General features: G+C 53.5%; 1 protein-coding gene across 1 annotated transcript in view; it reads left to right on the top strand.

Moving 5' to 3' along the window:
* Window positions 1–23,092, top strand: part of NXF1 (nuclear RNA export factor 1) — a 35,194-nt gene that overhangs the window by 2,612 nt on the left and 9,490 nt on the right. Inside the window, exons 2-11 of the mRNA XM_038764238.1 lie at window positions 3,961–4,153; window positions 5,791–5,932; window positions 17,094–17,177; window positions 17,481–17,585; window positions 17,685–17,765; window positions 17,910–17,979; window positions 18,103–18,191; window positions 20,797–20,904; window positions 21,008–21,117; window positions 22,828–22,864. Of these exons, the coding sequence (XP_038620166.1) occupies window positions 3,961–4,153; window positions 5,791–5,932; window positions 17,094–17,177; window positions 17,481–17,585; window positions 17,685–17,765; window positions 17,910–17,979; window positions 18,103–18,191; window positions 20,797–20,904; window positions 21,008–21,117; window positions 22,828–22,864 (1,019 nt within the window). The remainder of the gene's footprint in view (window positions 1–3,960; window positions 4,154–5,790; window positions 5,933–17,093; window positions 17,178–17,480; window positions 17,586–17,684; window positions 17,766–17,909; window positions 17,980–18,102; window positions 18,192–20,796; window positions 20,905–21,007; window positions 21,118–22,827; window positions 22,865–23,092) is intronic.

The following is a 23,092-nucleotide window of genomic DNA, read 5'->3' as shown; positions in this document are numbered from 1 at the left end:
TAAATATGAGAAGCAATCATTATCCTCATTCCTTCAGTTCAATCGTATTTATTGAGCGCTTACTGTGTGCGGAGCACTGGACTAAGCGCCTGGGTAGGACAAGTGGGCAACATCTAGAAACGGTCCCCACCCAACAGCGGGCTCACAGTCTAGAAGGGGGAGACAGACAACAAAACAAAACATGTTAACAAAAAGAATAGTAAATATGGAAAATAATCATTATCATTCATTCAGTTCAGTCGTATTTATTGAGCGCTTACTGTGTGCAGAGCACTGGACTAAGCGCTTGGGAGGTCCAAGTTGGCACCTTATAGAGACGGTCCCTACCCAACAGCGGGCTCACAGTCTAGAAGGGGGAGACAGACAACAAAGCAAAACAGATTAACAAAATAAAATAAGTAGAATAGTAAATATGGAAAATCATCATCATCCTCATCATCACCATGGCATTTGTTAAGCGTTTACTATGTGCCAAGCACTTTTCTAATCACTGGGAGGGATGCAGGGTCATCAGGGTGCTAACTTGTACTTCCCAAGCACGTAGTACATTCATTCATTCATTCAATCGTATTTATTGAGCGCTTACCGTGTGCAGAGTACTGTACTAAGCGCTTGGGAAGTACAAGTTGGCAACATAGAGAGACGGTCCCTACCCAACAGCGGGCTCACAGTCTAGAAGGGGGAGACAGACGACAAAACAAAACAGATTAGCAAAATAAAATGAATAGAATAGTAAATATGTACAAATAAAATAGAGTAATAATAAATCTGTACAAACAGATATACAGGTGCTGTGGGGAGGGGAAGGAGGTGGCTCAGTCTGGGAAGGCCTCCTGGAGGGGCATTTGTCATCATCATCATCATCATCAATTGTATTTATTGAGCGCTTACTATGTGCAGAGCACTGTACTAAGCGCTTGGGAAGTACAAATTGGCAACATATAGAGACGGTCCCTACCCAACAGTGGGCTCACAGTCTAAAAGATTTGTCAAGCACTTACTCTGTGCCAAGCACTGTTCTAAGCGCCGGGAGGGATACAGGGTCATCAGGTTGCTAACTTGTACTTCCCAAGCGGTTAGTACAGTGCTCTGCACACAGTAAGCGCTCAATAAATACGATTGAATGAATCAGGTTGTCCTACGCGGGGGCTCCCAGCCTTCATCCCCGTTTGACAGAGGAGGGAACTGAGGGAGTGCGTTGGGTGTTCCCTTGTTCTCACCTAACTGCGTAGTACAGTGCTCTGCACACAGTAAGCGCTCAATAAATACGATTAATAATGATGTGTTAATGTCCAGCACTTGGCACGTAGTAAGCGCTTCACCAATGCCATCGTTACTATTAATGGTATTGGGCTGGGGGCTGTGTTTGGTATGTTCTTTGGTATGTTGGTTCCCAGGGACTGGGAAAGAAACATGATAAATAATTGATGATTTATTTATAAAATGATTTATTTATAAAAAGTGAATGATGATGGCGTTTATTAAGCGCTTACTATGTGCAAAGCGCTAGGGGGGATACAGGGTCATCAGGTTGTCCCATGCGTCTTCATCCCCGTTTGACACAGGAGGGAATTGAGGGAGTGCATTGGGTGTTCCCTTGTTCTCACCCAACTGCGTAGTACAGTGCTCCGCACACAGTGAGCGCTCAATAAATACGATTAATAATGGTGTGTTAATGTCCAGCGCTTGGCACGTAGTAAGCGCTTCACCAATGCCATCGTTACTATTAATGGTACTGGGCTGGGGACTGCGTTTACGACACGAAGGGCGCTCTTTGGTATGTTGGTTCCCAGGGACCGGGAAAGAAACATGATAAATAAATGATGATTTATTTGTAAAATGATTTATTTATAAAAAATAAATGATGATGGCATTTATTAAGCGCTTCACCAGTGCCATCGTTACTATTAATGGTATTGGGCTGGGGACTGTGTTTACGACACGAAGGGCGTTCTTTGGTATGTTGGCTCCCAGGGACCGGGAAAGAAACATGATAAATAATTGATGATTTATTTATAAAATGATTTATTTATAAAAAGTAAGTGATGATGGCATTTATTAAGCGCTTCACCAATGCCATCGTTACTATTAATGGTATTGGGCTGGGGACTGTGTTTACGACACGAAGGGCGCTCTTTGGTATGTTGGTTCCCAGGGACCGGGAAAGAAACATGATAAATAAATGATGATTTATTTGTAAAATGATTTATTTATAAAAAATAAATGATGATGGCGTTTATTAAGCACTTACTATGTGCAAAGCACTGTTCTAAGCGCTGGGGGGGGGGTACAGGGTCATCAGGTTGTCCCAGCGTCTTCATCCGTGTTTGACAGAGGAGGGAACTGAGGGAGGGCATTGGGTGTTCCCTTGTTCTCACCCAACTGCTTAGTACAGTGCTCAATAAATACGATTAATAATGATGTGTTAATGTCCAGCGCTTGGCACGTAGTAAGCGCTTCACCAATGCCATTGTTACTATTAATGGTATTGTGCTGGGGACTGTATTTACAACACGAAGGGCGTTCTTTGGTATGTTTGTTCCCAGGGACCGGGAAACGGGTGAAAAAAAAAGTGATAAGCGCTTACTACGTGCCAAGCACTGTTCTAAGCACTGGGGAGGTTACAAGGTGATCAGGCGGTCCCACGGGGGGGGGGGGGGGGCTCACAGTCTTCATCCCCATTTTACAGATGATGGAACTGAGGCACAGAGAAGTGAAGTGACTTGCCCAAAGTCACCCAGCTGAGAATTGGCAGAGGAGGGATTTGAACCCGTAACCTCTGACTCCAAAGCCCGGGCTCCTTCCATTGAGCCACGCTGCTCCTCGGGGGAAAAGGGAGGGCGGTGGAGAATCAATCAGTCAATCAATCGTATTTATTGAGCGCTTACTGTGTGCAGAGCACTGCACTAAGCGCTTGGGAAGTACAAGTTGGCAACATATAGAGACAGTCCCTACCCAACAGTGGGCTCACATTCTAGAAGTCTATTAATTTATTTATGTATTTTACTTGTACCTATCTATTCTACTTATTTTATTTTGTTAGTATGTTTGGTTTTGTTCTCTGTCTCCCCCTTCTAGACTGTGAGCCCGCTGTTGGGTAGGGACCGTCTCTAGACGTTGCCAGCTTGTACTTCCCAAGCGCTCAGTACAGTGCTCTGCACACAGTAAGCGTTCAATAAATACGATTGATTGATTGATTGATGCACACGGTAAGCGCTCAATAAATACGATTGATTGATTGATGCACACAGTAAGCGCTCAATAAATACGATTGATTGATTAGAAGGGGGAGGCAGAGAACAAAACCAAACATATTAACAAAGTAAAATAAATAGAATAGATATGTACAAGTAAAATAAATAGAGTAATAAATCCGTACAAACATATATACATATATACAGGTGCTGTGGGGAAGTGAAGGAGGTAAGATGGGGGGGAATGAAAATGGGGTGCAGACGGAAGGACCATTGGGAGGTTCAGGTGGAATTTGAGAGGGGTAAGTTGGGGGGAAAAACAGGGCCTTTGAGGAGAGAATTCATTAGTTGGCATCAATCAATCGTATTTATTGAGCGCTTACTGTGGGCAGAGCACTGTACTAAGCGCTTGTGAAGTACAGGCTGGCAACATGTAGAGACGGTCAATCAATCAGTCGTAGTTATTGAGCGCTTACTGTGTGTAGAGCACTGTACTAATCGCTTGGGAAGTCCAAGTTGGCAACATAGAGAGACAGTCCCTACCCAACAGTGGGCTCACAGTCTAAAAGACTGTTATTCCCAAGGGGAATAAGCCCGGCAAGGCCGCACGGAGCGGGAGCGTGCTGGGATTATCCAGAAGGATGGCACCTAGATGTAGGCGTTTCCAGGGGCAGCCGTCGTGGCTCTGACGGCTTAGGAGGGAGGAGGGCTCACAGTGTCCCCGCTTCCGTCCCCCCGGACACTCACACGCGCCCCTCCACTCCAGAGCACGACGACCGCGTCGGGGGCAGCTTCCCCCCGAGGAGGCGGAAAGGCCGCGGCCCCTTCCGATGGAGGCCGCACGAGTCAAGCCAGCGACCCCGCAACCGCGGCGGGCAAGGCCCCCGGCCCCCTCGCCCCGAAGAGGACGACGGTGATGTGGCCATGAGCGACGCCCACGAAGCTCCCCGTGGCCGATTGTGAGTGTCCGGCTCCGGGAGGGGGGAAAAAGGACCGCAGCCCTAATAATAATAATAATAACGACGGCATTTATTAAGCACTTACTATGTGCAAAGCACTGTTCTAAGCGCTGGGGGGGATACCAGGTGATCAAGTTGTCCCACGTGGGGCTCACAGTCTTCATCCCCATTTTTACAGATGAGGCTCAGAGAAGTTTAAGCGACTTACCCAAGGTCACACAGCAGACTTGGTGGAGCCGGGATCCGAACCCATGACCTCAGACCCCAAAGCCCGTGCTCGTCCCACTGAGCCACGCTGCTTCTCTGGATAGGTTGCACCCGTATCAACTAGCTGTTTTGTAGGACTTTGTATTAATGGTCAATTCACAGAACGACTCACGGGTGACGAGCCGGTCATCAGGCGCCACGGGAGCCGTGCCGTACGGCTTTACCCGCGGTTCATCGTAGAGGCTCCGATCAGGGAAATCAATCCCCGGGGAGCATCCGGCCAGGCACATCGGGATGCTCATCCCCAGGGGGTCGCATATTTGGGGGAAATGGGAGTCACTGGGGTCCCCCTGGGTCCCAAGGGGCCAAAGTTGGGGCCTGTATTTTGGGTTGGGGGCATACGGGGTCCATTCCTCGGGGCTAGACCCTGACTGGACAATCGGGGGGAAAAACCCGTGGGTATCTTCCCCGCTCATTTCGCCGCAATTTAGGACAATCTCTCCCAAAATGACCCTCCTGATGACAATGAAAGCAACGCCCCATCATCATCATCATCATCAGTCGTATTTATTGAGCGCTTACTATGTGCAGAGCACTGCACTAAGCGCTTGGGAAGTACAAATTGGCAACATCTAGAGACAGTCCCTACCCAACAGAGGGCTCACAGTCTAAAAGGGGGAGACAGAGAACAAAACCAAACATACTAACAAAATAAAATAAATAGAATAGATATGCACAAATAAAATAGAGTAGTAAATATGTACAAACATATGCATATATACAGGTGCTGTGGGGAAGGGAAGGAGGTAAGATGGGGGGGATGGAGAGGGGGACGAGGGGGAGAGGAAGGAAGGGGCTCAGTGTGGGAAGGCCTCCTGGAGGAGGTGAGCTCTCAGCAGGGCCTTGAAGGGAGGAAGAGAGCTAGCTTGGCGGATGGGCGGAGGGAGGGCATTCCGGGCCTGGGGGAGGACGTGGGCTGGGGGTCGATGGCGGGACAGGCGAGAGCGAGGTACGGTGAGGAGATCAGGGAGTAGGAGTGGCCCATAAGCAGGACCCCTGCAGCATTAGTGGGTTTCATATTTTGTACAAGACGCGCAATCTCTCGCAACTCTGACAGAGGTTTTGCTGCCCACCCGGGAATATACTTATCAAAATAATTGGCGAACCCCCCGCCCCCGTTTCACAAAGACAGTAGTTAGGGCCCTAGCATCCCTTTCGTTATTCAGATTCAACCGTAGAACCGGGCCCTAGCGCCCAGAACGCCCCCCAGGCAGCGGAATTCCCGCCCCGTGTTTCTCCGGTCGCTTCCCGGGGAGCGGGACTGGGGGGAGGAGGATGCCGAGCGTCCCCGCGGAATCGGGATTGGCCTCGCGCGAGAGGGATGTCATCCCTGGAGCTCACCGCCTCCCTCCCTGCCTTCCCCCGCACAGTAATCCCTACGCTCGGCTGAACCGCCGAGGGGACAACTGGCCCGAGAGAGCCCGCAACGAGCGGCGGGACAAGAACGCCCAGGACCGAGGCGGGGCCGGGGCCGCCCAGGACGGCTCCTCGAAAAACTGGTTCAAAATCACCGTGAGTACCGCTGGGGAGAGGGTAGGGTGGAGGTGGGGGCGGGCGGAGAAGCAGCGGGGCTCAGCGGAAAGAGCCCGGGCTTTGGAGTCCGAGGTCATGGGTTCGAATCCCGGCTCTGCCAGTTGTCAGCTGGGTGACTTGGGGCAACTCACTTCACTTCTCCGGGCCTCAGTTCCCTCATCTGGAAAATGGGGATTAAGGCTGAGCCGCACGTGGGACAACCCGATCAACTGCTTAGAACAGTGCTTTGCACATAGTAAGCGCTTAACAAATACCATCTGTCGTCGCTTATTATTACGTATTACGCACTCTTGCCCGAGTGGGGCCGCGCCGAAGGCGGAATGGCGGGACGGTGGAAGGGTCGGGTGGAAGGGAGGGGCGGAGAAGCAGCGCGGCTCAGCGGAAAGAGCCCGGGCTTTGGAGTCCGAGGTCATGGGTTCGAATCCCGGCTCCGCCAATTGTCAGCTGGGTGACTTGGGGCAAGTCACTTCACTTCTCCAGGCCTCAGTTCCCTCATCTGGAAAATGGGGATTAAGGCTGAGCCGCGCGTGGGACAACCCGATCAACTTGTATCGCCCCAGTGCTTAGAACAGTGCTTTGCACATAGTAAGCGCTTAACAAATACCGTCATTAGTTGTCGTCGCTTATTATGACGTATTACGCACTCTTGCCCGAGTCGGGCCGCGCCGACGGCGGAATGGCAGGACGGTGGAAGGGGCGGGCGGAGAAGCAGCGCGGCTCAGCGGAAAGAGCCCAGGCTTCGGAGTCAGAGGTCATGGGTTCGAATGCCGGCTCCGCCAATTGTCAGCTGGGTGACTTTGGGCAACTCACTTCACTTCTCCGGGCCTCAGGTCCCTCATCTGGAAAATGGGGATTAAGGCTGAGCCGCGCGTGGGACAACCCGATCAACTTGTATCGCCCCAGTGCTTAGAACAGTGCTTTGCACATAGTAAGCGCTTAACAAATGCCATCACTAGTTGTCGTCGCTTATTATGTCGTCGCTTATTATTACGTATTACACACTCTTGCCCAAGTGGGGCCGCGCCGACGGCGGAATGGCGGGACGGTGGAAGGGTAGGGTGGAAGGGGTGGGCGGAGAAGCAGCGCGGCTCAGCGGAAAGAGCCCGGGCTTTGGAGTCAGAGGTCATGGGTTCGAATCCCGGCCCCACCAATTGTCAGCTGGGTGGCTTTGGGCAAGTCACTTCACTTCTCCGGGCCTCAGTTCCCTCATCTGGAAAATGGGGATTAAGGCTGAGCCGCACGTGGGACAACCCGATCAACTTGTATCGCCCCAGTGCTTAGAACAGTGCTTTGCACATAGTAAGCGCTTAACAAATACCGTCATTAGTTGTCGTCGCTTATTATTGCATATTACACACTCTTACCTGAGTGGCGGAATGGTGAAAGGGTAGGGTGGAAGGGGTGGGCGGAGAAGCAGCGTGGCTCAGCGGAAAGAGCCCGGGCTTTGGAGTCCGAGGTCATGGGTTCGAATCCCGGCTCCGCCAATTGTCAGCCGGGTGACTTTAGGCAACTCACTTCACTTCTCCGGGCCTCAGTTCCCTCATCTGGAAAATGGGGATTAAGGCTGAGCCGCACGTGGGACAACCCGATCAACTTGTATCGCCCCAGTGCTTAGAACAGTGCTTTGCACATAGTAAGCGCTTAACAAATACCATCATTAGTTGTCGTCACTTATTACTACATATTATGCACTCTTGCCCGAGTGGGGCCGCACTGACGGCGGAATGGCGGGACAGTCTAACTCAAGTAGACGTGTGCTCTGCTCTCTGGGAATTTCCTTTGTTGGACAGTGGAGCCGGGAGGCCGGAACGAAGGGGTCGAGAGCGGATGTGGGACTGAGAGGGCCGAGGGAGAAGGCGGAATCAATCAATCAATCGTTTTTATTGAGCGCTTACCGTGTGCAGAGCACTGGACTAAGCGCTGGGGAAGTACAAGTTACAAGTTGGAAGAGAGGATGGGGGACATTCCAAGGAAAAACAAAGAAGGGTCGAGAGCGGATGTGGGACTGAGAGGGCCGAGGGAGAAGGCAGAATCAATCAATCAATCAATCGTATTTATTGAGCGCTTACCGTGTGCAGAGCACTGGACTAAGCGCTGGGGAAGTACAAGTTACGAGTTGGAAGAGAGGATGGGGGACATTCCTGGGAAAGACAAAGAAGGAGAGGTTGGCCGGAGGCGGCAGTGGAATGTGGTTCGGTGACCCTGGAGGCGTCGGGGCCACCGAAGGGAAACGCTTCCAGGATGCCGCTTCCGTGACCTCTTACTGTCTCGGCGAAACAGACGACTCTGTCTCCCGGGCCCCGAGCTTGGGGCCGACGGGAACAGCCCGCTGTAAACTAAGAAGGGGGTTTCCCCCAGCCCCTCCGGCCTGGGACGCTGATAATAATAACGACGGCACTTATTAATCCCCCTGGCCTGGAATGCCCTCCCTCTGCCCATCCTTCAAGGCCCTACTGAGAGCTCACCTCCTCCAGGAGGCCTTCCCAGACTGAGCCCCTTCCTTCCTCTCCCCCTCATCCCCCTCTCCATCCCCCCCATCTTACCTCCTTCCCTTCCCCACAGCACCTGTATATATGTATATATGTTTGTACATATTTATTACTCCATTTATTTTATTTGTACATATCTATTCTATTTATTTTATTTTGTTAGTATGTTTGGTCTTGTTCTCTGTCTCCCCCTTTTAGACTGTGAGCCCACTGTCGGGTAGGGACCGTCTCTAGATGTTGCCAATTTGTACTTCCCAAGCGCTTAGTACAGTGCTCTGCACATAGTAAGCGCTCAATAAATACGATTGATGATGATGATGATGATTAAGCGCTTACTATGTGCCAAGCCCTGTTCTAAGCAGCAGGGAGGTTACAGGGTGATCAGGTTGTCCCACAAGGGGGGCTCACTCACGGTCTTCATCCCCATTTGACAGATGAGGGAACTGAGGCACAGAGAAGTGAGGTGACTTGGCCAGAGTCACCCAGCTGACATCACTGACTGGCAGAGCTCTCGTTTTGCCGAGAGAAAAGGGGACCGAGCGGCTGGCACGGGAGAGGGGGGATATCGAGGCTGGCGTGCCGGTTTCCGGAACGCTCGAATGGTTCCCCAGACGCAGATATAGATGATAATAATAATGATGATGGCATTTATTAAGCGCTTACTATGTGCAAAGCACTGTTCTAAGCGCTGCAAGGTGATCAGGTTGTCCCACGGGGGGCTCACAATCTTAATCCCCATTTTCCAGAGGAGGTAACTGAGGCACAGAGAAGTGAAGTGGCTTATAATAATAATAATAATAATAATAATGGTATTTGTTAAGCGCTTACTATGTGCCAAGCACTGTTCTAAGCGCCGTGGTAGATACAAAGTAATCAGGTTGTCCCACGTGGGGTTCACAGTTTTAATCCCCATTTTACAAATGAGGTGACTGAAGCACAGAGAAGTTAAGCGACATGCCCAGAATCACACAGCTGACAAGTGGCGGAGCCAGGATTAGAACCCACGACTCCTAACGCCCAAGCCCATGCTCTTTCCACTAAACCACGCTGCTAAACGCTGGGGTAGATGTAGAGAAGGGCCCACCTCTAGAAAGCTTCTAGTTTGGCTCAGGAGATGGGGTGGAGAGTGGGGTCCAGACAGATGTGCGGCTTCTCGAGGGATCCTGGGAGTCATGGGATGGTCCAAACACCTGAATCCTCATTATCATCATCATCATCAATCGTATTTATTTGGCTTGCCCAAAGTCACCCAGCTGACAGTTGGCCCGCAACCTTGGATGTGAGGGGTGATTGAGAGAGCGGAGTCGAGGATGACACCAAGGTTGCGGGCTGTCCATCCCGTGGCCCCCTCCTCCCTCCCCTCCCTTCTGTCCTTCTCCAGCCCAGCCCGCACCCTCCGCTCCTCCGCCGCTAATCTCCTCACCGTTCCTCGTTCTCTCCCGTCCCGCCATCGACCCCCGGCCCACGTCCTCCCCCGGGCCCGGAATGGCCTCCCTCTGCCCACCCGCCAAGCTAGCTCTCTTCCTCCCTTCAAGGCCCTGCTGAGAGCTCACCTCCTCCAGGAGGCCTTCCCAGACTCAGCCCCTTCCCTCCTCTCCCCCTCGTCCCCCTCTCCATCCCCCCCATAATAATAATGATGATAGCATTTATTAAGCGCTTACTATGTGCAAAGCACTGTTCTAAGCGCTGGGGAGGTTACAAGGTGATCAGGTTGTCCCACATGGGGCTCACAGTCTTAATCCCCATTTTACAGATGAGGTAACTGAGGCCCAGAGAAGTGAAGTGACTTGCCCAAAGTCACACAGCTGACAAGTGGTGGAGCCGGGGTTCGAACCCATGACCTCTGACTCCAAAGCCCGGGCTCTTTCCACTGAGCCACGCTGCTTCTCTTCCCCATCTTACCTCCTTCCCTTCCCCACAGCACCTGTATATATGTATATATGTTTGTACATATTTATTACTCTATTTACCTGTACATATCTATTCTGTTTTTTATTTTGTTAGTATGTTTGGTTTTGTTCTCTGTCTCCCCCTTTTAGACTGTGAGCCCACTGTTGGGTAGGGACTGTCTCTAGATGTTGCCAATTTGGACTTCCCAAGCGCTTAGTACAGTGCTCTGCACATAGTAAGCGCTCAATAAATGCGATTGATGATGATGATGATGATGGCGGAGCGGGCTGCGTGAGTTGTGGCATCTCCCCCATCATCCCTCGCTCCCTGCCTCGCTTTAGCCGACGAGGAGCGGCAGCTTCCCGCGGGTCTTTCCACCGGCACGGCTCGTCTGTCTGTGCCGAACGTCACAACCTTCCCGGGCCGCTTCCCGTCAGGCAGCCGCCCGCAGCCCCGGGATTTATTCACCCACCCTTAGCCCTCGGTCCTGGTCTTGATTTACATCAGTCACACCTGTTTATCTCTGTAACCTGCGCCATTTCGGTCCTCGTCTTGATTTACATCAATCACGCCTGTTTATCTCTGTAACCTGCGCCATTTCGGTCCTCGTCTTGATTTACATCAATCACGCCTGTTTATCTCTGTAACCTGCGACATTTCGGTCCTCGTCTTGATTCACGTCAATCACGCCTGTTTATCTCTGTAACCTGCGACATTTCAGTCCTCGTCTTGATTTACGTCAATCACGCCTGTTTATCTCTGTAACCTGCGACATTTTGGTCCTCGTCTTGATTTACATCAATCACGCCTGTTTATCTCTTTTAACCTGCGACATTTCGGTCCTCGTCTTGATTTACATCAGTCATGCCTATGTATCTCTTTTAACCTGCGACATTTCTCCCGTTAACGACTAGAGCGCTGTTTTATTAAGCGCATAGTAAGTGCTTAGTAAATGCCATTATTATTATTATTATTACTAAACAGTATGTTCGAGTAGATGTGTATGATGGATGTCCAAACCAACGCTGGTTTCCTCTGAACTCCACTTGCACAGCTCACCACAGTTGTGTGTTGAGATGATAATAATCAATCAATCATATTTATTGAGCGCTTACTATGTGCAGAGCACATAGTAATAATAATACTATAATACTGTGTATTACTATGTAGTAATACTCTGTAGTAAGTACTAGTACTTACTAGTGCATAGTACTAGTAAGTACTATGTAGTAATTATGTAGTATGTAGTATACTATGTAGTATTAGTATGTAGTAATAATAATAATAATGATGGCATTTATTAAGCATATTTATTACTTATTTATTACCTATTTATTTATGGCATATTTATTACTATGTGCAAAGCACTGTTCTAAGCGCCGGGAGGGTACAAGGTGATGAGGTTGTCCCACGTGGGGCTCACAGGCTTCATCCCCGTTTTACAGATGAGGGAACTGAGGCCCAGAGAAGCGAAGTGACTTGCCCAGAGTCACACAGCTGACAAGTGGTGGAGCCGGGATTTGAACCCATGACCTCCGACTCCAAAGCCCGGGCTCTTTCCCACTGAGCCACGCTGCCGCAACTCACGCAGCCTCGTCCGTCAGCCTCTCTGGTAGATTAAGTTCTTTGCGGTCTCTCACTCGGTTGGACTCTAAAAATATAATGCAGAACTTGGCGCGTAGCAAACACCAAATAGAAACTTCATCGATGGGCAGGGGAGGCCAGGGAACCCTCCTCCATCTCTCCCCTCCATAATAGTAATCATAACAATAATAACGATGGCGTTCGCTAATAATAATAATAATAATAATGGCATTTGTTAAGCACTTATTACTATGTGCAAAGCACTGTTCTAAGCGCTGGGGGGATACAAGGTGATCAGGTTGTCCCCCGTGGGGCTCACAGTCATCACCCCCATTTTACAGATGAGGTCACCGAGGCTCCGAGAAGTTAAGTGACTTGCCCGAGGTCACACAGCAGACATACGGTGGGGGCGGGATTCGAACCCACGACCTCTGACTCCAAAGCCCGGGCTCTTTCCACTGAGCCACGCTGCTTCTCTGCCAAGCACTGTTCCAAGCGCTGGGGCTGATATAATTAATCAGGTCAGCCGCAGTCTCTGTCCCACATGGGGCTCCCAGTCTTCACGCCCGTTTTACAGATGAGGTCACCGAGGCACAGAGAGGTGAAGGGACTTGCCAGCGGTCACCAGCGTGGCTCCGCGGAAAGAGCCCGGGCTTCGGAGTCAGAGGTCATGGGTTCAAATCCCAGCTCCGCCAACTGTCAGCTGGGTGACTTCACTTCTCTGGGCCTCAGTGACCTCATCTGGAAAATGGGGATGGAGACTGGGAGCCCCCCGTGGGACAACCTGATCACCTTGCAGCGCTTAGAACAGTGCTTTGCACATAGTAAGTGCTTAATAAATGCCATCATTATTATTATTTTTCCCCATCCCCACCCCTTAGCAGCCCTGCCCTCTTCAAACAATCAGTCGTAGTTATTGAGCGCTAACTGTGTGCCGAGCACTGTACTAAGCACTTGGGAGAGTACAGTACGACCGAGTTAGTAGACATCCCCTGCCCACAGTGAGCTCACAGTCTAGGGGGGGAGACAGAAGTTAACATAAAAGAAATTACCGATTTATATATAGGTTTTGAGGCGTTGAGGGAGGAATGAATAAAGGGAACAAATCAGGGTGACTCAGAAGGGAGTGGGAAAAGAGGAAGTGAGGGTTTAGTCAGGGAAGGCTTCGTGGGGTAGGCGTGCCTTCAGATAATCAATCAGTCGTATTTATTGAGCGCTTACTTCTTGGAGTAGACGTGCCTTCAGATAATCAATCAATCGTATTCATTGAGCGCTTACTGTGTGCAGAGCACTGGAAGTCCAAGTTGGCAACATCTAGAGACGGTCCCTACCCAACAGCGGGCTCACAGTCTAAAAGGGGGAGACAGAACCAAACCAAACGTACTAACAAAATAAAATAAATAGAATAGATATGTACAAGTAAAATAAATAAATAAATAGAGTAATAAATATGTACAAACATATATACATATGTACAGGTGCGGTGGGGAAGGGAAGGAGGTAAGATGAGGGGGATGGAGAGGGGGACGAGGGGGAGAGGAAGGAATGATAAGCCTTTGAAGGTGAGGAGAGTAAATGTCGGCTGTGAAGAGGGGGCGGCGTTCATCCAGTCGTATTTATTGAGCGCTTACTGTGTGCAGAGCACTGGACTAAGCGCTTGGGAAGTACAAGTTGGCAACATATAGAGACGGTCCCTACCCGACAGCAGGCTCACAGTCTAGAAGGGGGAGGCAGACAGCAAAACAAAACACGGAGACGGGTGTCAAAATCATCAGAACAAAGAGAATTCTAGCTATTCTGGCATTCCATCATCATCAGTTGTATTTATTGAGCGCTGACTGTGTGCAGAGCACTGGACTAAGCGCTTGGGAAGTACAAATTGGCAACATCTAGAGACAGTCCCTACCCAACAGCGGGCTGACAGTCTGAAAGGGGGAGACAGAGAACAAATCAATCAATCAATCGTATTTATTGAGCGCTTACTGTGTGCAGAGCACTGTACTAAGCGCTTGGGAAGTACAAGTTAGCAATAAATACGATTAAATGAATGAATGAACCTCTCTGTGCCTCGGTTACCTCATGTGGAAAATAGGGATTAAAACTACGAGCCCCACGTGGGACAACCTGATCTCCTTGTATCGACTCCAGTGCGTAGAACAGTGCTTGGCACATATAAAGCGCTTAACAAATACCGCTATCAATAATAATAATGATATTTATTAAGCGCTTACTATGTGCAAAGCACTGTTCTAAGCGCTGGGGAATTTACAGGGTGATCAGGTTGTCCCACGGGGGGCTCACCGTCTTATTCCCCATTTTACCGAGGAGGTAACTGAGGCCCAGAGAAGCGAAGTGACTTGCCCAAAGTCACCCAGCTGACAAGTGGCGGAGCCGGGATTTGAACCCATGAACTCCGACTCCAAAGCCCGGGCTCTTTCCATCATCATCATCATCATCATCAATCGTATTGATTGAGCGCTTACTATGTGCAGAGCACTGGACTAAGCGCTTGGGAAGCACAAATTGGCAACATATAGAGACAGTCCCTACCCAACAGCGGGCTCACAGTCTAAAAGGGGGACTCATTCCAGGCCAGAGGCAGGATGTGGCAACTTACATGTTGCCAACTTGGACTTCCCAAGCGCTTAGGACAGTGTTCTGCACACAGTAAGCGCTCAGTAAATACGATTGATTGATTGATTAAGGCCCCAATCGATCCCGTCCCGATCACCCTCTCGTCTGCTAGATCATCATCATCATCATCAATAGTATTTATTGAGCGCTTACTATGTGCAGAGCACCGTACTAAGCGCTTGGGAAGTACAAATTGGCAACATATAGAGACAGTCCCTACCCAACAGTGGGCTCACAGTCTAAAAGGGGGAGACAGAGAACAAAACCAAACATACTAACAAAATAAAATAAATAGGATAGATATGTACAAGTAAAATAAATAAATAAATAGAGTAATAAATAAATAGAGTAAAGCACTGTTCTAAGCGCTGGGGAGGTTACAAGGTGATCAGGTTGTCCCACGGGGGGCTCACAGTCTTCATCCTTCTTCATCTTCGCAACTGGACTTCTAGATGCGAAGAGGACTGTGGGGAGGACCCTGTCGTATTTTTTATGGCGCGGCCTACCTTGTGTTGAAACACTTGGGAAGGGACGGTAGAATTAGAAGACACGGGCCAGTGGGAGAAACGGGTGTAAATCATGGCGGATGTGTAGGTAAGTGCCTAAACGATAAGGCACGGAAGGTGATGAGTACGTAAGTGGCCTGGGTGGGGAGATTTCTGACCCAGGGTGAAGAGAAATGAACGGGGAAAAGGCCTCCAGAAGAAGCTGTGATTTCAGAAGCAGCGTGGCTCAGTGGAAAGAGCCCGGGCTTTGGAGTCCGAGGTCATGGGTTCGAATCCCGGCTCCTCCGCACGTCTGCTGTGTGGCCTTGGGCAAGTCGCTTCACTTCTCTGCGCCTCAGTGACCTCATCTGGAAAATGGGGATGAAGACTGTGAGCCCACCGTGGGACAACCTGATCACCTTGCATCCCCCCAGCGCTTCGGACAGTGCTTTGCACATAGTAAGCGCTTAACAAATGCCATCATTATTATTATTATTATTCAGAAGGGATTTGAAGACGGGAGAGCGGCAGGCAGTGGGGCGGGTGCGAGCTGAAGACCGACCGGCGGCGGGAGAGACGAGACTGAGGCGCATCGAGTAGCTCAGCTTTAGAGGAACAAAAAGTGGTCTGGGTTGTAAAAGAAAAAAATGAAATTATGGTATTTGTCAAGCGCTTACTATAAGGGAGCCCCCTCCTCCCCTTCACCTTACCTCCTTCCCTTCCCCACAGCACCTGTATAGATGTTTGTACGGATTTATTACTCTATTTATTTTACTTGCACATATCTATTCTATTTATTTTATCTTGTTAATAGGTTTTGTTTTGTTCTCGGTCTCCCCCTTCTAGACCGTGAGCCCGTTGTTGGGTAGGGACCGTCTCTATATATTGCCAACTTGTCCTTCCCAAGCGCTTAGTAAAGTGCTCTGCACACAGTAAGTGCTCAATAAATACGATTGAATGAATGAGTGAATGTCACTTCACTTCTCTGGGCCTCAGTTCCCTCATCTGTAAAATGGGGATGAACCTGATCACCTTGTAATCAATCAGTCGTATTTAGTGAGCGCTTACTGTGTGCAGAGCACTGGACTAAGCGCTTGGGAAGTCCAAGTCGGCAACATATAGAGACGGTCCCTACCCAACAGTGGGCTCAACCTCCCCAGCGCTTAGAACAGTGCTTGGCACATAGTAAGCGCTTAATCAATGCCATTATCATTATTATTATTAACCCGAGAAATGCCAAGCTCACAGAACTGACAGAAGGGGATCGCCCTTCCCCACCCCATCCATCCCCGGAGGACCTCAGGGACAGAGCAATCCCGCCGCCCCAATCTCGCCAGCTGTTTAATCCTGGTGATCACAGTTCCTTTCCTAGACTAGCCGTCGTTCCCAGTTTAAGGAAGACAGCTCCTGTTCTTTTAAATAATGAGTTAGGCGGAGCGGCAGTAGCCGGGAAAGCCAGCCAGAGGCCGGGCGTCATCAGGAAAGGCCGAGAAAACAAAAAACAAAGGCCGGATTTGGCCTCCGCCGCGGCTGACCTTGGAATCCCCCGTCGCGATCCGGCCGCCCCGCCTCGGGAAGGGGCCGGTGGAGCTGGAGAAAGTCCAGGGAAGGGCAGGGAGGACGATTTGGGGGCGGAGAGTCTCCTGAGGATGCACCCCGAGGGTTGAGTGCCTGCGGGCCGGTCAGACGAGGCCTGAGCGGGAGGCACGAAGCCACCAAAATGGGGGTGCCGCTCACCGAGTCCCCTGTCGCCCGTCATTAAAGGTGGTAAATTCCAAACCGAAGGAAATCCTTCGCACGGGCGGGAGCGGGGGATAAAGGTCTGGGATTTGTTACCCCAGACCGTTGGATCAATCAATCAATCAATCATTCGTATTTATTGAGCGCTTACTGTGTGCAGAGCACTGGACTAAGCGCTTGGGAAGTCCAAGTTGGCAACATCTTGGGTTCTTGCTCCCCACCGTGATTAAATAAGGCCTCCGGGTGAGTCCGGTCGTCGGCCGTCCCCCCCCCGGGCTTCCTCCGTTATTCCCGTCGCGGTCCTTCTCCGTCCCTTAGATTCCCTACGGCAAGAAGTACGACAAGTCGTGGCTGCTGAACGCCCTCCAGAACAAGTGCAGCGTCCCCTTCAATCCCGTCGAGGTGAGGCTGGGTCATTCAGTCGTATCTGTGGGCAGAGCTCGGGACTAAGCGCGTTGGGTAGGGACCGTCTCTACACGTTGCCAACTTGGACTTCCCAAGGGCTTAGTCCAGTGCTCTGCACACCGTAAGCGCTCAATAAACGCGATTGGTGATGACAAATCGGCAGCGTACAGAGACGGTCCCTACCCGACGACGGGCTCGCTCGGGACGGGGGGCGGCGGGGGGGAGCGCTGGGGCGAGATGTGCGTGGCCCGGGGGGCGGCCACGGAGACCCTCCCACCTCTCCCCTCGACGCTCTCCCAGTTTTACTACGAGAACAACCGAGCCCAGTTCTTCGTGGAAGACGCGAGCACGGCGGCCGCCCTGAAGGCGGTGAACCACAAGATCGCCGACCGGGACAACTACAGGGTACCGGCCGGGGGGGGCCGGGCGGCCGCGGGAGCCCCTCCGGGACCGGCAGCGGCCCCGGCGGGGCTGACCCGGTGCCCCCCCGTGCCTCCCTTCCAGATATCCGTCATCATCAATCCGTCGGCCCCTCCCCAGTCGGTGCAGAACGAGCTGAAGCCTGAGCAGGTGGAGCAGCTCAAGGTGAGACCGGGATTCCTATTTTCCCCATCCCTCCCTCTTCCCCCCTTCCGTACGTCCCTCCTAACGCAGTCTTCTCACCTCACTCCCACTCCCCCCGGGCTCTGCGGTTTCCCTCTGACCCCCCCCCCCCGTCCCTCCCCGCAGATTACCATGAGCAAACGCTACGATGGCTCCCAGCAGGCCCTGGACCTCAAGAGCCTCCGTTCCGACCCGGGTAGGAGCCGTACGGCGCGGGGGCGAGGCGGCGGGGAAGGCGGGCCGCGGGAGCGGCCCCCGGAGCCTCCCCTCCGGGGGTCTCTGACCGCCCCCGGCCCCCCTCGCCCCTCTTCCGCCGCAGATCTGGTAACCCGGAACATCAACGTCGTCCTCAACCACAAAAATTGCATGGTGGCCACGCTGCGCATCATCGAGGAAAATATCCCCGAGGTGAGCGGGGCCGCCTCCTGCCCTTCCTTCCTCTTCCCCCCCCCATCTTACCTCCTTCCCTTCCCCACAGCACCTGTATATATGTAAATATGTTTGTACATATTTATTTATTTATCTTGTCGGGGCCGCCTCCTGCCCTTCCTTCCTCTTCCCCCCCATCTTACCTCCTTCCCTTCCGCACAGCACCTGTATATATGTAAATATGTTTGTACATATTTATTTATTTATCTTGTCGGGGCCGCCTCCTGCCCTTCCTTCCTCTCCCCCCCCCAATCTTACCTCCTTCCCTTCCCCACAGCACCTGTATATATGTATATATGTTTGTATCACTCTATTTTACTTGTACCTATCTATTCTATTTATTTTATTTTGTTAGTATGTTTGGTTTAGTTCTCCGTCTCCCCCTTTTCGCCTGTGAGCCCACTGTTGGGTAGGGACTGCCTCTATATGTTGCCAACTTGGACTTCCCAAGCGCTTAGTACAGTGCTCTGCACACAGTAAGCGCTCAATAAATACGATTGATGATGATGATGCCCGGCCACAGACGCTTCCCGGGCCCTCCGCTCCCCCGTCCCGCTAGACCCGCCCCCCCGGCTAGAGCGCGGGCCTGGGACTCTGAAGGTCACGGGTTCTAATCCCGGCCCGGCTGCCGTGTGGCCTTGGTTAAGGCGCTTCACTTTCCTGGGCCTCAGTGACCCCGTCCGTGAGCCCCGTGGGGGATAGTACTAGCGGTGTTTGTTGAGCACTTACTACATCATCATCATCATCAATCGTATTTATTGAGCGCTTACTATGTGCAGAGCACTGTACTAAGCGCTTGGGAAGTACAAATTGGCAACATATAGAGACAGTCCCTACCCAACTGTGGGCTCACAGTCTAAAAGGGGGAGACAGAGACCAAACATACTAACAAAATAAAATAAATAGAATAGATATGTACAAATAAATTAAATAAATAGAGTCAAAAAATATGTACAAACATATATACATATATACAGGTGCTGTGGGGAAGGGAGGGAGGTAAGACGGGGGGATGGAGAGGGGGACGAGGGGGAGAGGAAGGAAGGGGCTCAGTCTGGGAAGGCCTCCTGGAGGAGGTGAGCTCTCAGCAGGGCCTTGAAGGGAGGAAGGGAGCGAGCTTGGCGGATGGGCAGAGGGAGGGCCATGCCTGGCATACAGTACATGCCAGGTACTGTACTGAGCGCTGGGGTGGATACAGGGCAAAGCAGGGGAACACCGTCCCTGTCCCACGCGGGGCTCACAGTCTCAATCCCCATTTTACAGTTGAGGTCACTGAGGCCCAGAAAAGCGAAGTGACTTGCCCAGGGCCCCGCAGCAGAGAAGTGGCAGAGCCGGCCTTGGAGCTCACAACCATCTGACCCCCAGGCCGCTATGCCACAGGCTTGGGAGTCCGAGGTCGTGGGTTCTAATCCCGCCTCTGCCACTTGCCAGCCGTGTGACTCACCGGGACCCCGTGGTCGGGCAGGGATCGTCTCTATCCGTTGCCGAACTGGCCTTCCACCATCATCATCATCATCAGTCATATTTATTGAGCGCTGACTGTGTGCAGAGCACTGGACTAAGCGCTTGGGAAGTCCAAGTTGGCACCATCTAGAGACGGTCCCTACCCAACAGTGGGCTCCCAGTCGAAAAGCAGCGTGGCTCAGTGGAAAGAGCCCGGGCTTTGGAGTCAGAGGTCGTGGGTTCAAATCCCGCTCCGCCACTTGTCAGCTGTGTGACTTCACTTCTCTGGGCCTCAGTTCCCTCATGTGTAAAATGGGGATGAAGACTGTGAGCCCCTCGTGGGACAACCTGATTGCCGTCTATCTACCCCAGCGCTTAGAACAGTGCTTTGCACATAGTAAGCGCTTAACAAATACCAACATTGTTATTATTATTAAAAGGGGGAGACAGAGAACAAAACCAAACCTACTAACAAAATAAAATAAATAGAACAGATATGTACAAGCGAAATAAATAAATAAATAAATAGAGTAATAAATATGTACAAACATATATACATATAAACAGCGCTTTCCAAGCGCTCAGTCCGGTGCTGTGCGCACAGGAAGCGCTCGATAAATACGATCGAATGAATTAGAGAGAGAAGCAGCGTGGCTACAGGGAAGCGGCGTGGCTCGGTGGAAAGAGCCCGGGCTTTGGAGTCAGAGGTCGTGGGTTCGAATCCCGGCTCCGCCACGTGTCTGCTGTGTGACCTTGGGCAAGTCACTTCTCTGAGCCTCAGTTCCCTCATCTGGAAAATGGGGATGAAGACTGGGAGCCCGACGTGGGACAGCCTGATCACTTCGTATCCCCCCCAAGCGCTTAGAACAGTGCTTTGCACGTAGTAAGCGCTTAACAAATGCCAACGTTATTATTATTATTATTATCATGGTTCCCGGGCCCCCAGACCTGCCCGGCCACAGATGCTTCCCAGGGCCCCCCCCCGTTCCCTCGGATCTTCCTCCTTCCCCCCACCTCCCCACTTCCAGCTTAGCCTGCCCGGGGAGGAGGCCGCCTGTGGTCGGGAGCGTCGGGCGGCGGCGGCGGCGGCGGCGGCCCCGGGCCCTCTCTCAGATGTCCGCGCGGCCCTCCCTCCCCGCAGCTGCTGTCCCTGAACCTGAGCAGCAACAAGCTGTACCGGTTGGACGACCTCGGGGACCTGGTTCAGAAGGCCCCCAACGTGAAGATCCTCAACCTGTCCCGCAACGAGGTGGGTCCCGGAGGAGGGCGGGGGGGGGGGGGGCCCGAGCCCCGACGGCAGGAAGGGGAAGAGTCCTCCTCACCCGCCGCCCCCCCCCCCCACCTTGCCGTAGCTGAAGTCGGAGCGGGAGCTGGATAAGGTGAAGGGATTGAAGCTGGAGGAGCTGTGGCTGGATGAGAACCCCCTGTGCGACAACTTCCGGGACCAGTCCTCGTACATTAGGTCAGCGCCAGGCCCAAATCGAGGCCCGCTCCTCCTCCTCCTCCTCCTCCTCCTCCTCCTCGCCCCCACCGCCCCCCGGCAGGCAGGCAGGCAGGCAGGCACCCCCTCCCCGCCTCCCCCGGCCCCCACGGATCGCCCGGCTCCAGGAAAAGGAAGCCCCCCGCCTTCTGATGAAGGCCGGGGCCCGCCCCCATCTCCCTCCCTCCCTCCCCGTGGTCCTCGTCTGTCCGGCTCCCGTCTCCCCCTCCGTTCCCCCTGCTTGTCCCCTCCCTCCTCCTGCTTCTTCCTTCCCGGCGGCACTCAGTCCTTTCTGGAATCTCGTCCCCTTTTCGGCTCTGAGGAGGCCGGGCCCCTCTCCCCTCAGGCCTCGGGCATCCTTCCCCCGGGCTGAGGCCGCCGCCGCCGCCCGGACCGGGCCTCGGTCCCCCGCCGCCGCCGCCGCTTCTTCACGTGGCCGGCGAGACGGGCCCCTCTCACGCCTTCCCGCCGAGAGACGGTGAACTCCGGGAGCTGTGGTGCCCTGCGGCCTCCCTCTCGCTCCCTCAGAAACCGAGAGTCGGGGTTCCCTACCGGCCCCGGGCTCCCCAAAGCTCGGCCGGGAGCCGGGCGTCCCCTTAAGCCCCCGCCGCCAGCGGCAACGGGGCGGTCCCGTGATGTGAACTGGGCTCGGAGGCCACGGGGGTGCGGGCCGTCGGGGAGATGGCCGCCCCCCGCCCTCCCACTGGCACGCGCCCCAGTCCCCCGGCTGGCCCCGGAAGATGGCTGGTTAGCCAGAGACGGGTAAGATTCCTCAGGGCAGGAACAACCTAAGACAGGCACAGCCGTGCAGGGGCCAGCAGGAGAGGAGCCCGGGGGCCGACAGAGGTGGGGCACAGATCCCCACCCCCCCGGCTCCGCCGGGGCCTGCGTCCGCTCCCTTCCGCGGGGCGTCTCCTCCTCCTCCTCCTCCCCCGTCCGCCGCCCAACGGGCCCGGGCCGAGGGCAGAGCCTCAGCCGACGCGAACCGCTTGCCCGCTCCCGAAAATACTCGCCCGCGGCGTCCGATTTTGGAGCCCGAGATGAGGGGCAGAGGAAGGAATGGATTTTGTGCCGCCGTGCCTCTCTTCCCCCTCCCCTTCTGTCTCCCTCCTGCGTCTTCCTCCTCCTCCCCCGTCTTCCCACCGCTCCTTCCCTGCGGCTCTTCCCCGCTCCTTCTGTGGCTCCCCTCCCCGGCCGTCCCCCGTGCCCAGCGGCGTCCGCCGCCGCTCCGTCCACCCCCCGCCCCCCTTCCCGTGGTGTCTCGGCCCGGGCCGGGCCCGACGGCAAGGACGGACGGCGCCTCCCGAGGTCGCGGGGTCCCTGGGTTCCCATCCCCTTCCCCCCGTCCCCCGGGCTGCGCAGGTGAGTATGAGGCAGGTAAGAGGGGGGAGCCCCTCGGCCGGCCGAGGTTTTACTCCTCGAGGCCCTGGAGAAGGGGAGCGAGTCAGGGGAGGGACCCGGGGCAACCGGCGGAAGCATCCCGTCGCCCCGCGCGCACGGGGAGCGCCGGAGAGAAGCCGCCGATCGAGGGATCGGACCGGTTGATGGAGCGGGGGCCCCGGGGAGCGGGGGGCCGGGGCCGGCGGGCGGGCGGGGCCGTGCCTCGGGGGTCTCGGTGTGTTTGCTCCTAGAGCGGCCCAGGCGGCCCCGGCGGCTCTGAGGTGGCATTCACTCCTGTCCCGTTCTTGACAGCGCCATCCTGGAGCGGTTCCCCAAGTTGCTACGACTGGTGAGTCGCGTCTTCCGGCCCGTCCGATCGCCCCGTTTTTCTCGGCTCGGGTGCGTCTCGTCTCTCCCTGTCTCACGTCCGTGCACGCGCTCTCTCCGTCTGTCCGTCTGGCTCTCCGTGTCTGTTTGGAAGTCTCGTAGCCCCGAGTCCCAACATCCGTCTCTTTGTCAACTCCGGCACCATCCCGTGTGCCTTTTCTGGGCCCCTCGACCTCCCCCCTCTCCCCGA

Source organism: Tachyglossus aculeatus, chromosome 22 (genome assembly GCF_015852505.1).
Source record: "Tachyglossus aculeatus isolate mTacAcu1 chromosome 22, mTacAcu1.pri, whole genome shotgun sequence".
Taxonomy (NCBI): domain Eukaryota; kingdom Metazoa; phylum Chordata; class Mammalia; order Monotremata; family Tachyglossidae; genus Tachyglossus; species Tachyglossus aculeatus.
The sequence above is the reverse complement of the archived record's forward strand: the minus strand, read 5'-3'. Positions and strand labels throughout refer to the sequence as shown.